The 17,239-nt window shown below is 30.6% G+C and overlaps 1 protein-coding gene across 1 annotated transcript; it reads right to left on the bottom strand.

The window, feature by feature from the left end:
* Window positions 1-8,715: 8,715 nt before the first annotated feature.
* LOC148193771 (uncharacterized) lies at window positions 8,716-11,444 on the bottom strand. Its single transcript, XM_088098352.1, has 6 exons — window positions 11,270-11,444; window positions 10,689-10,876; window positions 10,079-10,576; window positions 9,851-9,973; window positions 9,594-9,671; window positions 8,716-9,006 (listed from the first exon to the last, which is right to left on the bottom strand). The coding sequence occupies exons 1-6, from the start codon at window positions 11,442-11,444 to the stop codon at window positions 8,716-8,718; spliced, it is 1,353 nt and encodes a 450-aa protein (XP_087954478.1).
* Between the last annotated feature and the right edge of the window lie 5,795 nt (window positions 11,445-17,239).

The raw sequence follows: 17,239 nt of genomic DNA, 5'->3' as shown, positions 1-17,239 counted from the left end.
TCGTTTTCCCATCATTCTTGAAATAAAAAAATACAAGATCTTTAAAACAAAAAAAATGTTAATCTTGTTAAACCAAATCCTTGTCGGTTCGCTTTTCAAAAATCTCAAACAATTCATAATCAGTTTTAAACCAACTCAAACCTTTTTCTAGATATAGAATTACATGATCCTTGATTGTCCATCATAAATGGATATACGTAAGAGCAAGTCAATCCTTGTCGGGTTCATAACAAAAAAATATTTTTTGGTTTCTTATTAGTTTCTTTATATTTTTTTTAGGGAAAATTAAACATTTTGGAAAACCACGTCAACTTTATACATTTAATTAAAGGTAATGCCTTTGGGCACGCGTAGTACGGTGCTAACACCTTCCTTACGCGTAACCGATTCTCGAACCTAAAATTTAGTTTTCGTAGACCATGTCTTATTTTATGATTTTCCATAGTTTTTCATAATAAATTATGGTGGCGACTCCCAAAATCTTTTCTTAAACTCGTTTAGTGTTGAGATGAACAATTGGGAATAGGGAAGACAGGTCCAAAGTTGTGGTGGAGGACCACTAGAATCATCTTGTTTATATAAACATGAATTATACGAGGAAGTATGGAGGTTGACATACATTTATAATGATGGTTGGATAAGCACGAGTTACCTTAAATTGACAGATGGTGTAGAGCTAATGGGTTGAACATGATTTCGTTTAAGGGAATGTAGGTGTGGTTATTTCTTTGGTTGTTATAGTCTTATTATGAATTGATGTTGTTTGGTGTGATGCAATTGTAATAAGGACTTAACTATTGTGATATAAATGTTACATTGGTGATTTGGTGTTTATTTTGGTATTATTTTGAATGCATTGATCAATTTATGATAATGTTGTAAGGAGAGTTAAATCTCTGTGGTTGTGATTGTAGATGTTGTGTGATTCCTAGAACACGTTGTTTGTTTAAACGATGGGCTTTTTGGTGGTGTAACTCATGCATGAGGGGTAGAGTTCTCTACTAGTGTAGGTGTGGTTCTTTGGGTATGTTGCTTTGATTTTACTTATGGGTGGTTTGGGTAGTAACAAATTAATTATCTTAAGTGATAATCGATTATCACAATGCATTTTGATGAAAAATGGTGAATTTGATGAAGAATGGACATGAACCAAGCCTGATGAGCTGTGGAACATGATGATAATCATAGATTGAGGTTAGTTGTTATGTTTAGAGTTAGTTTGACTTGTGATTGAGAGTGGAACATGAGTGAGTGTTGGGATGTACTTGAGTATGTGATTGATGAGCATGAGAGTAGAGGATAAGTCTACTTATTGTACCTCATAAATCTTGGTTCTATATGTGGATATGTGCTTCTTTTTGCCTTTTGTGCATTGGAAGGAAATGATCTGTAGGGGAGGCTACAAGTGGACTGTAGGAGCAGTTATAGTTGGTGAGGTAGGGTACAAGAGTGAGATTGACTCTTTGCACTATGGTATTGTGGTATAGTGATGCTCATGGTACATGTCTAAAAAAAATTTCAGTTAATTACATCGTCTTTCCTTAATGTACATGTCTTCAATCATAAAAATAAAAAATAGATTTTCTTTAGTAACGTGCATCATTTTCATTTCATATTACATTTCTTCATTGATAAAACCCAAAAAAATATGCATATCGTATCAAAAGTTGAGTCAATTATTTTCTATGCAAATCATCAATTTTGTGACATTTCATAACAAATTTAATGGATAGTCAAATGATCAAATCACATTTCCTTAAGAAATATTTGTGTGTGCATTGCTTGAAAACATCATCCTTCAACCTTCACTAAACCAGAGATTCTGGGTTCGATCCCCAGTGGAGTCGCCATCTGTCGCAACCAGAATCGCGATGGGACGACGATCCTTAAAAAATAAGTTTCGAAAAGAGATTTGGAGTCGCCACCATAGTTTATTTTGGATAACTACGGAAAAACCATAAAATTATAAGGCATGGTCAAATTGAACCAGATTCTTGGTTCGGGAGTCGGTTACGTGTAGGGAAGGTATTAGCACCCTACAACGCCTGCCCTAAGGCAATACCTTTAACTAAATGCACGAACATGGATGTGGTTTTCAAAATGTTTAACTTTCCATTAAAATAAAACACTAAAGAAACAAACAATACTTTTTAGTTTTTTGGGCCCAACAAGGATTGACCTTGCTCCTACGTATTCTCATGTGAGAAATCAGGATTATGTAGTTCTTTTAGAAAACTGCTTGAAAATTTGTTTGAAAATTGTTGAGAAAATTTGTTTGGAAAATGATTATGGATAAATTTGGATTTTTAGGGAAAGTGAGCCTGACAAGGACTGGCCTTGCTCCTACGTATCTCCACTTTTGATGGAGAATCAAGGATCACGTAGTTCTGGCTGCAATTTGTTTGTTGTGTGAAATTGTAGATATTTTTTCATGTTTTTTTGTAATTTTTATTTAGGAAAGAGAAAAAGTTTTCAGCACAAGGACGATGCGTGCGATCACATATGTGCCTAAACCTTTAAGACATGTTTTTGTAATTTTATTTAAGAAAGAGAAAAGGTTTTCAGCACAAGGACGATGCGTGCAATCATACATGCGCCTAAACCTTTAGGACATATTTTTGTTATTTTTATTTAAGAAAGAGAAAAGGTTTTTAGCACAAGGACGATGCGTGCGATCACACATGTGCCTAAACCTTTAAAACATATTTTTGTTATTTTTATTTTTTCTTTCTTCCTTTCTCTTTTTATTTTTTTATTTTTTTTATTTTTATGCAAAAACCAAACAAATAAATCAAATTGATAAAACAAAGGGGTGTGGGATTATCATACAAGGGGTTGCATGCAATAAGAAAAATAAAAACACAAAAACATAAAAATAAAGCAAGAAAACAAGCCCAACATGAATAGGGGTACAGAGATAAAAACCAGAAGTGCGGAGCGAAAATGAGGCTCTTTTGATTGGGCCAAAATTCTCTTCTCCAACTCTGCATCGGCCACGGGTGTGAGGATAGAATTTGGAGGTGCCATTGGGTTCTTGTCAGGCCCAGTTCCTTTTTATTATTTATTATTTTTTTTATTGGCAGAAACAGATGGGCTTAGACCCAAACTGAGTAGGGGTGCAGATGGAGTTATGCATGTGGTGACAGAAAGAGAGGAGTAACCCACGCCGGGCCCCAGGCTAGGTCCAAAGCCCTTTTTGATCATTCACCTAAATTGGGGTCTGCCTACACCCCCATCTTCCTTCTCATTCGCCAAACACGAGCCCCAATCTTTCTTCTCCCAGCCAACGACTCCTGCGTGCCGCCAAGCCATCCATCGCGCCACAACGGCCACCGCCGCCACCACCTTCCGTCTTGCTCGTCTTCCTTTGAAATCGGCCACCCTAGGGAGGGGTTCGTCTTGTCCGCCGGCTCACGCACACTGGCCGCCGCGCCATCGCCTTTCACCAGCTCTTCCCTTCTTCCTTGCGCGCATACAACCGCTTCCGCCGATAGAGAAGAATCCGCTTCGATCCGAGAACGACACCGACCGCCACCACTGTGATCCACGAGCCAAGGCGCCACTAGTTGCAGCGTCAAAGCCCTCCTCTTCCTCCGATCCGGCGCCATCCTATGCGCCCTTGGTTCGACCAGATTTGTTGCCGGTGATGCTGCCGGTGCATGCCTCTGCCGAATCCATCTCTGCCCCTAAAATCATCACTGTCACAGCCACTCCTACAACTGTCACCGCGAGGACGAAAGCATTTTTTATTTGTTTCTTATTTTATTTTTATTTTCATTTTGTTGATTAATCAGAACTTAGAACTTGGTTGGTTGAAGTTTTGATGTTTGGAAGATGAAGTGGGAGGTGATTGGGTGTTGAAAGGATGGCCCAAATGGGTTCGATTTTCTTTTGTATGCTTCAGGCTGGTTGGTAGAGAGGTTCATTATTCATTTCCAAATCCCTTTTTTTTATATCACCCTTTCGGGTTTCTGAATCTAGTTGACTAATTCTCCCCTTTTTTTTCAATGGATTTAGGGATCGTATAATGCGTTATATGTGAGCAAATAATATTATAGATGTTCTAAAGGCATGATTGACTAGGGAATAACCTTGAGATTCATTCAAAGCTATTTTATTTTACAACTTAAGACACTATAATTGGAGACTTTCCTTCATTATTTTATTACTTAAAATAATGTAATTGGATAAGATTTTCTTTAAATACGTTTTCACACAGTGATAAATTTTAAATTTTACCGATTTTTAATAATTCGTGACATTCTAAAAATTAGAATGTTATAAAAAATATTATATTTAAATGCTATGTTGATAAACAAAAAATAAATAATGAATTATTAACCTCTATTTTATAATAAAACAATTGATACGAGTCGATGCTATGTCTATAACAATTTATACCATAGTTGACTTTTTTTACTTACACAGTTACTATACCACTAATTTGCTTCCAAAAATTCCATAATGATATTCCAATCTTACAATTGGGAGCTTTTTATGGAATAAAGAAATGATGAAGAAAGCAAGAAATGTATGGACGAAATTCTTGAGAGGAAGCTTATGTGAAACAGGGAAATCAAAATAAATATAAACTAATATATGGAATTATAAGTTTATAAACTAAAACCAACTAATTTATGTTCCAAACAAATTTATATATATATTATTATATATTATATATTTAATAATTTTATAAATTAGTTGTTTTTTATTAATAATAATTTAAAATGTTATCAATAAGTTATCGAATTTCATATTAATAATAGTTAAATAATAATTTCGTTAATAATATTATCAACTAATATTTGTTATTAATAACTTAGTTGATAAATTATTTTGATATTAAGAATAATTTCCTTTATATTAAATTATTATTTAGGAACATAATTCAACTAATTTATGTTCCAACCAAAAAAACTAATTTTTTAATTATTATATAATAAAAAACTATTTTTCATTAAAAAATTTATAATCTTAATTATATATTTTAAAAAATTGTTTATAATAAAATATTTACGAAAAAAATTCAATTACAAAATATTATTTCTAAATATAAAGTAAATAAAATTTTAATAATTCTTAAATTTTTTATTTATTTGAATTAATTTTATTATTGTATGAAAAAAGTACATTTTATTAAAAAATATAAACATGAATAATTTAAATACATACCTATATTAAAAATAATAAAATATTATTATTTAATTTTATAAAATAAAAAAAAGTTATACTTTTTAATGAACTTAACTTTATATAATAAATATATTTGATTTTTAAAAAATAATAACGTGTATTGCGCGCGAACTAGTTTTTGTTTAGAGGGTAATGTTATAAAAAAAACCGAGCATTACGCAATTAATTTAATAGTAATTACACTTATTTTAATGTGAAAATAAAATTTGGGATAGATTATTTTATTAGATTTTGAAATGGTAAACATTTTGTTACGACATCTCAATAACACACCACTTAACGTTGAAAGGAATAAATTGTTGTAGTTATTTAAAATTTGTTTTACTATCAAAGTTTAAAAATAGTATTTATAATTCAAATATTTTGCGGACTAAAATCGCTACATCATTTTATTAAGGAATCAATCTATAGAGTATATATTTAAGTTATAAATATTATAATAATTATAATATTTGATTTTAAAATATATTTAGTCCTTAAATTACTCAATTTTATTTTATATTAGGTTTAGAAATAATATTTATACACTCTAATTCAATAACCATATTTATCTGCCTATTATATATATAGTGAATAAGATAAATGAACGACAAATACTAATAATTAGAACGATAAATAAATATAATTGAATTAAAAATAGTAAGGAATTATAAAAATCTATTTTAAATTAAAAGGAACTTGTTCTACCTAAAACTTACCTAATTTTAGTTTGATAATATTTATTCAAAATATTAAAATCTGCTGGCATAACGTAATTTTTGCGTTTATACCTTCTTTCTTCTTTTTTTACATTTATTTCATGACATAGTATGAATCACTTAGTTCAATATTAGGTTATAATGATTTAAGTTGATAGCTGTAAAAATAACAAAGATTAGTTAAATAAGTAATTATAGGTAAACTAAAAACAGACATTCTTATTTATAGTTACTCACCATATATATCAAATCATCTTTATTTTGCTGTCATTAATACGATGAAGTTCAAACCTAGTGCATATATTATACAAGTTAGTTTTATGCTATATTAAGTTAAGTTTAAGTAAAAATGTTATTGGATTGTAGCATTTCTTCTTCTACTATAAACAATTCTCTAAAAACAATTCTTAAATACACCTTAAACATCCAACAAATTTTTAACTAAAATATAAAAAATACAAAATAATTAGTTGTTGTTTTAGAAAAAAATGACATCCTTAAACTTTTACAGCTTCAAGATATTTGTTGAAAATTCTCGCTAAATTATATAATTTTTCAATTCCTGTCTTTGTATATTTTAACGTCTTAGTTATCCAAAAACAATTAGTTGTTGTTTTCATAAAATATTAAATAAATAAAATAGACTGTTTTTAATAAGGAAAATATTTGATATTTTTCTAACTCATGAAAGCATTTTATTCCTAACTTATAAATATGGGAAAAATGGATTAAAAAAATAAAACATTAATCATTAAACACGTCCCCTAGTATATTACTTTCTACTCAAATACAAAAAAAAAAACAATTATTAAATTTTTATTTTATTTGATATTATTATTTCAAAAATATTTTTACATTTAAATTCAAATATTATTTTAAATTATTAAAATTATTTTTTATTGTTTAAAAAAATCATGAAATACAATTATATACCATTTCTAATCAATATCAAAGTAATTATTTTTTTTATATCTAAATCCAGAAATGATATATAATATAAAAAAAAAAACAAGCTAAATTTGTGTAATTAAATCTTACTTGAGATACTTAACGTCATTTTCAAGAGTAGTATTAAAAAGAATTAGACGGTTGATTCCCACAAAAGCAATAGCAGATATCTGAGAATATAAAAAAAAAAACTAAATTTAACATATGCTTTAAAAACAATATCTATAATAAACAATTGTGAAAGAAAAGACTACATCTTCTAAAATGACAAATACATAGATTAACAAATAAGTTCAATTAACAAGAAATTCAGTTGGTTTCTTTACTTAATCTTATTAAAATAGTTGATAATTTTGATTGAATTAGACTTGTGTTATTTTTTAAGTAAAATAATCTCATTAATATTGAATTATGTTAGATTTAGTATATTGATACCCAAATAATTTTTTACAATTAAAAAAATAGTCTTTTTACTACTTTATTTTGATATAACTTTTAAATATGTTTTATTGTATTTTGATTAAACAATTCGTATGATTAAAAGAAAAATCAAATCTTAAATTGTAAAAACTAAAGAATAAGAAAATCTTTACACGTTCAAAATATAGTTCCTAATCACATCTGTGGTTAGAGTGTGATACTGTAAAAAAATTGTTTGTATGGAAAAAAGAGCTATTATAGAACTATAAAGACCTTATAGTGAGTTTACAATTTAAGTAAAAGTTAGATAGATTATTAAATATGATATGGAAGTCTGATATTTGCAAATAATTAGTTTTAGAACCCAAGTTCTTACTATGATTCTCTTAAAGGAATTTTAGACAAAAAGACTACCATAAGAAATAAATAAATAAAATAATGTTTAATATATATAATTTTACAATCTTTTTATGAAAAATATATAAATAATGAATTAAAATAAAAAAATATTATATATAATAATTGTCTTCATGGGACTAAATCCCATACCAAATTCCACAAACAACGAATTTGATTGGTTGGGCTTAGTTTGTCCTAAACAATCAATTTATTTAACTTAAGATTGATTGTATTGGATGGGTGGTCATGAATGGTAGTGATACTTTTAATATCCCTATAACTACTTCATAATGATAAAAGTGAAAATTCTTATGTTTATCTAGTGCTTTTGTTATATCAAATAAGCTTAATTAACATTCAAATTTTAGATATTTTTTAAATGGAATACCTAATGAATTAAATATTTTTATATACGTTACTAATTTTTTTTTATTTGTACTTTTTGATTTAAATTTCTCAAATGTTTTTGGATTTTTCTTGTTTATCTCTCAATATTTTTTAATATAATTTTTACATTTTGTATCATAATATATAATGATATGTTTTTCATATGGTGGTGTATGAAGAGACTTCATTTTAATTATGTATTGAACAACTTAATAAATATGTAGATGGTATGAATGTTTAATTTATTAGGTATTAAATTTAAAAGAAAAAAATATTGAAAAAAACAACTGTTTATACATAGAACATGTAAAATATAAGTATATGAAATAAATATATTCATAACACCCATAAACTATCATATTTTACCTTGTCTAGCCTTGAACCAGGAGAGATCCACTTCCCAATATCTAAATCAAGCACTTTAGTAACTACAAAGTTGTCAATGCCATAAACACCATAAACAGAAAATATTTGTTTGGTTAAAGAAACTATTGATAAACTTCCCTTCTTATTTAGAGAGGGATACAATGTGCACTTGTAGAAAATTGGATTATATGATCCATATATGACAACAAAAGCTAACAAAAATTCTATGTCATAAACAACATAAAATGAAAAAACTTATATAGATCTCAATAGTATATAATAATACCAAGCATGTTCTTTTTCATCAAAAGAAAAAAGACATATGAAACTCACAGTTTAGCTGTGTCATTGAGGTTGAGTTCATAGGATAGAGAGACTTGATCATAAGCTGGAAAGACCAATATAAATCAATAGTTGATAACCACCATTCTGCATCAAAAAACACTTTTACAAATAATGTCTCTTCAGGATCTACATGTTGCTCATCATGTGACTGAATAACTGTCTTCTCAACATGTGTCTGAATAAGACTAGATGCTGATTCTAAGATTTTAGAACCATCCATTAGATGCTGAATTTTCAATTCTGCCTCCCTCTGGTATGGAATGTTGTAAACAAATAAGCATAAAAGACTTAAGATCAGAAAATTTGGTAAAATTAAAGGTACCAACTGTTAATCCAAATGATGATTATGTTCATAGTTTTAACTTGCAGTCTAGATATTTCAATTTAATAATGTAATTGGTTTTGATTCTTCATCGGATCAAACATTCACAGGAATAAAATTTTGGTGGGGTTTGGATCTACTGTATCCACTGCACGAATAGGGGGTCAAAAAAGTGGGCCCCATTTAAGAATTGAAACCAAAGTTTTATGAAAAATGTGGCTGAATGAAAATGAATGATCAGAATCAGCAGAGTGAATTTTATGTACAAGAACTAAAAGGAAGACAGCACAGTTCTGCATATTTTAGAATTTCAGACAAAGGAAAAGGTTTCAAGTTTATGAGATGATAATTACTTAAAATGAATTCATATATTTGACAAATTAAGAAGTTCAATATGTTGGTCCCATGTGTAACCATTTAAATTTTTATACATGCAAGCAATATATTATGAAAGAGATGAGTACTGGAAGATAACAAAATTTAACTGACATTGATCATAATATAGAAAGGAGTACCAGCTTTTGCTCAAGGTGACAATTGTTTTGTATTTGCATTTGCTTGAAAGTCATGAGTTCTTCAACTTCTTGTATCAACTACAAATTCATCAAGGTTAGTTTAATAGCTTATAGCATTAAACACTGACTTATGCATGTTATGATTAAGAAAATCAAGTGTCTTTAGTCCTTGAAAAATGAGTAAAATTTAACTCAAACTAAGATTAGAAAAATACCATTTAAGAAAGTGTAAATGTATATTGAAGGCATGTTTATACCTTGTCAATGGAGTATTTATGCTCAATTGGAGTACTTGAATTTTCTTCCTTCTCTAAACATTCTGGCACCTCATGACATTCCTTTTCCACAATGTACACATCATTCTCATCAAGAGTATCATTCTCCTTGTGATCATTTTCCACTATGCATGCATCATTCTCATCATGAGTGTCATTCTCATTCTCATCATTTTCCACTGTGCATGCATCATTCTCATCATGAGTGACATTCTCGTTCTCATCATTTTCCACTGTGCATGTATCATTCTCATCAGGAGTGTCATTCACATTGTCTGACAGTGAGAAGTCTTGACTTTCATGACCAAGAGCCATTTTCTTTAGCTTCTCATAGACAAGGTTCAACTCATTCTCATTAACCTCCTCCACTACTGCTTGAGTATCCAATGATCTGATGTCTCCATCTAAAGAGGAAGTAACTTCAGTGGAATATGTTCTCTTATTTGATCTTGTAAAATGTTGTGTCTCTGACTCAGGTATTTCAAATGTTTCACCTTCTTTTGATGGAAGAGATGGAGACACAGTTTTCCACTTCAAATTACAACCAGATGCAAATGCTAAAGAAGCTAGTAATGAGGTAAGTTTGTTTGCTTGTCTATGGTCTAATTCAAACCAGAAATGGTTATTACTGTAGTAGTTGCCTGCAATTACTGGTGCAAATATATCTTCAGATAGTGGCTGGCACTGAAGACGCACACGAACTTTCACCTTAAATCATTAATAGCAGGTTTGGGTGAACAATGACATGAATACTTGACCACTATTATCATGAACAATGAGGGTTAGAGTTTGGCAGGTAGATATGTAGCAAGTGATATACCTGTGCAGGATATTGTGTTCTATCCAATTCTGAATTATCATCAATCCATGCGTAAGGGTCAATGTACATTTTCCCTTTGCTAGATGCCTCAAAAATTCCATGGAGCTTCCTGTCACTATAGTTGAACAGAAAAATAGGAAGGCCAGGATCAATGTTCTTCACATAGGAAAAGTGGTTGGCTGGTAAACCTGTTAAAACAAACACATACTATTGAGTTAATGGTCACATAATCCCACCTTCAAAATGATTTCATCCTAAGATGAGTGCAAGCAACTGTTACAACACTCCTAACTGATAGTGTGATGTTAGTTGAAATTTATTGAAGTTGTAACTACTAAGAAGTTTCAACCAATAAAGGATAATGAATTAATAAAGTGTATTATAACATTTTTCTTCATGCTAATTTGAAGAATTTCGAAAAATATAGTTAAGTGAAATACTTCAGTGTTGTATGTTAACACAGTCATATTTTGAATATAAAATATCATTGATTCATTCATCTTTATACTCACACTAATGGCATCAGAATCTTACAAATGCTACAATAAAAGAAATCACATGCAGAAGAGTTAAAGACTAACCGAAGAGTAGTTTTGATTGGCATTCTTTCATTGTGTTGTTCTTGCAACCAAATATAACCCCACCAAGCTGATACTTCTCCAAATTTCTGCCACCTACAGAATTGACCACTAAATTTGGATAAAAAGGCACAGCCCCACTGATTCTAAAAGTTTGTGTTCTTCTCCCTGTCTTCATCCTGGCACAAGAATCAATGTCAAAATCCAGATGAAGAAATGTAAATAATTATTATGTTAGCATTATCAAATGAACCGAAGCTTCAAGCGATTAAAAGTTCAAATGAATATAGAATTCTTTCATTGTCATTAGGCGAAGAGTTGAACAATGGACTTAAAGGTTTAATTGAGCATCAATTAATGGTGTCATCACACTGGTCCTTAACGATTAGCATAGCAGTAATACGAGGGAAAATAATCCTATCCTAATCACTCTCCTATCCAACATTATGACAACAAACACCAGAGAAACGTTTTACATGCACTATCAAGCACCAATTCAGACCCTGCAACACTATTCAATCCACTACTCCATCAGATAAGAAATCAAGACTGAAAATGCACAAGGAAAAATGTCTATCCACACTTTCTAGCATACCAAGTAAAAAAGAATGATAGGGAAGAAAGCAAAAGAATTGAGTGAAAGAGTGATACTTGAAACAAGTTTGTGAAACACGGAAAGGCTCACACAGAAAAACCAATGCAAGAAACAAATGTGTGGAAATGGTTTTATAGTACTATTGTAATGCAAAAGTAATTGGGCCAGTTTTGGGTGTGGGAAATGCTCTTAATCTAGGATCTATGGATTATGAGTACCTTAATTTTGTACTAATACGGAGTATGAGTACCTATCACGCTATGTGGATAAATTTGGTAAGATAATATGTGCCTTGTGATCGGAAAATCAGAAAAGCACGGTATAACGCATCAATTGTATCACTCCATCTCTTTGACTACACTATTAGCATTTGAAGGATAATATAATTGAACACAAATTACATGTTATTCGTGCCCGATGGATTTGGCATTTCTTTGCAAAATGGATTTGGTATGTGTTGAAACCAACGCAAATTGTTTCTGGGTTAACATGCTGTTTGCATTTATCATACATGACTTTTTTCTGCAGGAAAAACAAACGAACAAAATATCATACGTACATGAATTTGATAAGTTATAGGAAAAATTTACAAGAAGGAATTTGTACATTTCTAGTTACAGGGGAGACAAAATTTTGTTTCCCAGCTTCTTAGTTAGGTATTGTAGTGTTAAAATTGGCAAATTTTTTGAAGAAAATTTATTAAAAAGAACGTTGTTAGAGAATTTAAAATTGTTTACATAGCACTTAAAATAATAATAATAATAATAATAATAATATTATTATTATTATTATTATTATTATTATTAATACAAATAATTTTATTTTTATTTATTGTTCAAAAGTTATATCAAACTCTAACCACTAATCAACTTCCTTCGCTATATATCACAATAAACATAAAACTAGTTTGGAATATTTTAATATAGATATTTCATTTAAACCTTGAATCAGTTTATTTAGTAAATAAAATTGCATTACCAAAATATAATAATTAAGCAAACTAAAGGTCCCCTCGTTTGTGACATGTTTTCTTCTTAATTTATTTTATGATATAAGTCAAAATTTAGGTGCAACATAAAAAAACATGTGTAGACAAACTTATTAAAAAAATATGTATAAAATAGGAAAATAAGAAGAAAAAGTAAAATAATTTTTTATAAGTTAAGTTTAATTCATGCGTATATTAATTTATTTATACCTTTTTTTAGAAAAATTATATGACAGAGTTATAAATTATATAAGTTAATAAATATACTTTTTTTTTTTCTTGAAAGTGTTAATGGATAAACTAATGCAAAAATAATGGTTGAGCTTTTCTATTTCAAATTATAATCTTAGATTAATAATTTACATGATAGAAATTAATATCAAATATAAATGAAACATTCCATTTTACCTATTGTTGTGAAAACGAACCAATTCGTCTGGTCCAGCCTGACTTTCTACGAGTTAATTACTTAGTGAGTCAATACAACCCAGCTCATTTAATAGTGAGTCCAAAAAATTCAAATCTAACTCGACCCACCATAGGTTGGTGGGTTAAATGGGTTGACTCATTGACTCACTTAATTACAATTTCTTTTTCTTCAATCTAAAAAAAACAAACTATATTTTTCTAATTGAAATCTAAATAAAGTTCAATCCAAATACAATACAAAATGATATTAAACTCCAAATAGAATCCAAAATATAAAAAAAATACAATACAATCCAAAATCATGTTAAACTCCAAATATAATACAAAAAAATAAAACACAAAACAAATTACTATTTAATATCAAATCATTGTTGTCACTATCCATGTATAATATTAAAGTCTTGAATAAACAAATCCAAAACATAGGACGGTTTAGGCTTATGGTTTTTATTTTTTTAATATAATTTAAAATTTATGGGTGGGTTGTTGAACCAACTCAGCTCACCACAAGTTCAACTTGGGTGAGCTGGATTCTTAGTGGACCGAGTTCAATTTTGGTATGTGCCAAAATTTACAATATTCTTTAAACACAACCCGGCTCAAACTAGTGATGAGTCGGGTTGGCCCAAGGGTTTTAACTTAAATTGAAAGCTTCAAACAACCCACAAACACATACTAATTACAAATTAACCATAATCAAACCAAACAGATATGCTCAATACAATTCAAAACTTCAAAATCACATTAATTAGTTCATGACATACATATAAACCCTTGAAAATTGAAACTCTTCACCTAATGTTATAACTCAACTTAAAAACTCATGAAAATAAATCGTCCCCATAAGAATATCAATCAAAATCAAACAAGTGAACAATTCAACATATAAAGAAATCAAAAGTTAGCTTCCCTTACCTTTGAGACAACTCAAGAATGCACAAAGACCCCAAAACACCTTTAGACACACAAAAAGCTCTATCTACCCATAGTGACATCACAAGAACGATCATGTCACACAATTAGGACAAATGATCAATGAATAATCTCATAGAAGGCTTGAACACAACATGAAAGCCAAAAGAACTCACATGTAATAGGAAAACCAAATTGTTTCGGATGCAGGATCGAGGATCTTCGCAAAACACTTATTCACACTTTCCTCCAAGTCAGCTTAGGTTATCCTGCATACACTTAATGAAAATTCTTCCTTGTCCAAGCTACAAACTGTCTAGATGTACTTGTTAAAGGTACTTCAAAGCTCAAGTTAGTGATTAATCCGATCAGAGGTCACAGTAAATTCTTAAATTCGCAATAAATGCAATCGCATACCTTCTTACCTTTGACCTGTAGTTATAGGTTTTGAGATGGACTTATGATTAACGAACTTCTAATCACGACCCATTGACTAATAAACAGCATTTACCGATAATCTTGATTGGATTATGCTTAATGGTATCGATCACTCAAATCGTTCGTCCCTTTCAGTGATCTTAACTGTACGGACCTTCTCCACGCTTGTACGGTCCTACAGTACACAAACAAATCAAAAAAAGGGAACCAAAAAATAACTTACTCTAAAGAAGAAACTAATCGGTTGGATTAGAAGATCTCGCTGAGTAGAGAACTTAGCAACCTAGAGAAGCAAGAAGAACAACAAAATTGGGAGAACATGAAGTTCATCTGGTGCCACCTTCTTGTTGTTGAGTGCCAACATTAGAGAGGCAAGACTTGTCATCCATGTATCTACCATTAAGCAGCAGGAATATGGTGTTGAGAGCCATTCTATTCGTAAAAGTTAGCGTTAAGCAATACGAAGGTTGTTGGTTGCTCGAAGGAAAGTGATCTTTGGATGTTTAGGAGCATGAAATATAATGTTAGAGAGCTTAGAGGTCTGCTAGGACTTGTGGGAACCATCCCTTCTTCCTTCTTGTATCTCCATCTTCTTCCATATTTTAGTTTTTAAGCTTAAGCTCTCTATGACAAAGGAGACCTAAACCATTTAGTTGTGAGTAGATGTAACCACTGAACTCTTGTGTATTTTGAAAAATGATTTAAAATATCTATATATGTGTCTTCCATTAAATTCTAGCATTTTTGTTTCTTTACTTAATGATTTCTTGTCATTCATAGCTTGATATTTTGGTTCATTAGGTGTTGGAAAATGTCTTTTGAAACCTAGACTTGGAACAAGATACCTAATGGAGCTTTTATCTAGGAATCGAGCTTGACTCATTAATTGTCTTAAACCCTAGTTCATAAAGCGAGATTGTTTATTAGGGGTTCAAGGGATTTACTCTTAATAAATAAGGAAACCTAGGCTTATTCTACTAAGGGATTAAGGTTTGAGTAAACTTATGGGTTGAAATTGGTAAACTAATGGAGAGGAGATGAGCATTTTAAATGCATGAGAATGAAGTCGGTGAAATCTAACATCAACAATAACATTCCATATTATTTTGTATCTTATCCATCGTCTAAGTGTTCTAGATTTCCAAAGTTCATCTTTATCATTCATGTATCAATTTACTTTCTTGCAAAAATTCAACATTATTGAAATATTCTTTAATCTAGATTAATCATTAATTATACGATTATTTGGTATTGCACAAGTCTCTTGAGAAACGATATCCAAGCTTACAAGTTATTACTTGCACGATTTGATATATTTGCCAAAGAGTTAACATGAGTAAATAAGAGTTGTTGGAGCTGTTGAGCTTGCATTTGATGATATAAATAATTTCATTTTGGGTTTAGAATTGAATTCTTGTGTGTTTAATTTAGAAGGATTTTTTAGGATACATCTAGGAATTGTTACCGTCATTCGTAAATTTGTATGCAATTACCTATTTAGTAATGACGAAAGTAATTTTTCATTGTGGGAAAGTGGTGAGTGGTTGATGCTTTTTATAGGTTAGAGTATGGTAGTCGGCATAACCAAGATCTGATGGGTCTTTAAGTACTTTGTTCTTGTTATGACAGTTGGATAAGTGTGTTTCAAATGTCTTTTGACTTTAGTGTTTGATAATTTTATGTTAATTATCATTGTTAAATACCTACAAAACTTAATTAAGTAATTGTGCACTAGTAAAAAAAAAAGGAGATACTAACGCGTCCAATTAACTTTGATTAACGAAAAATCGAAGTATATATCTCGGTTCCAAACCAACCAAAGCAATAGAGCATCTATGGCCTCGGTTCCAAGGAGAACCGCTGCAATCGGGTCTACGTACTTGACAAACAAACACTTTTCAGTTGACCAAAATCTTTGGGCAGGGTTTTTGGCGTTGGTTGTTTTCAGAATTGAGGTCGTAGACCCTCTGCTCAAACTAACATTCCCCTTTGCAATCTAACAAATATCTCTACGCAGGGTTTTTGGCCTCGGTTGTTTGCAAAACCGAGGCCATAAACCCTCTGCAAAACCTTGACATTCCCCTCTGTACTCTAACGATTCAGTTGACAACTTTTTTGGGAAAGGGTCTATGACTTTAGTTCCCTGCAGAACCGAGGCCATAGACCTTTTTCCAAAAGGTTTCTCACTTGAAAAGTCAAATTTGTAGAGAGATGTTATATTTGTACATGACTTTTGGCCTCGGTTCCCTTAGAACCGATGCGATAAACTCTACTCTGACCCATTCTGAATATTTAAAATATATTTGTTTTTCAGTTTTTAGCACCGTTTCTATCTTAATCAAGATAATATAGGTCTTATACATCAGTTTGGCAGGGAATCGAGGCAAAACAATTGAACAAAATTGCAAAATTGTCATTGAATTATTTTTGGGCGACTTTAGGCCTCGGTTGTTTGGAAAACCAAGGTTGTAGTCCCCCATATTGCCTAAATTTTCTTGAGAACCGAGCTAATAACCCTTTCCAGGTTAAAAAAAAATAAAAGACAGAGGGTGAATAGTTTCATCTTCGTGAAACTGTTCCTTCCCTTTGCAAACACACATAGCGCCACTCC

Source organism: Vigna umbellata, chromosome 9 (genome assembly GCF_029865625.1).
Source record: "Vigna umbellata cultivar VRB3 chromosome 9, Vumbellata_1.0, whole genome shotgun sequence".
Lineage (NCBI taxonomy): Eukaryota > Viridiplantae > Streptophyta > Magnoliopsida > Fabales > Fabaceae > Vigna > Vigna umbellata.
The sequence above is the reverse complement of the archived record's forward strand: the minus strand, read 5'-3'. Positions and strand labels throughout refer to the sequence as shown.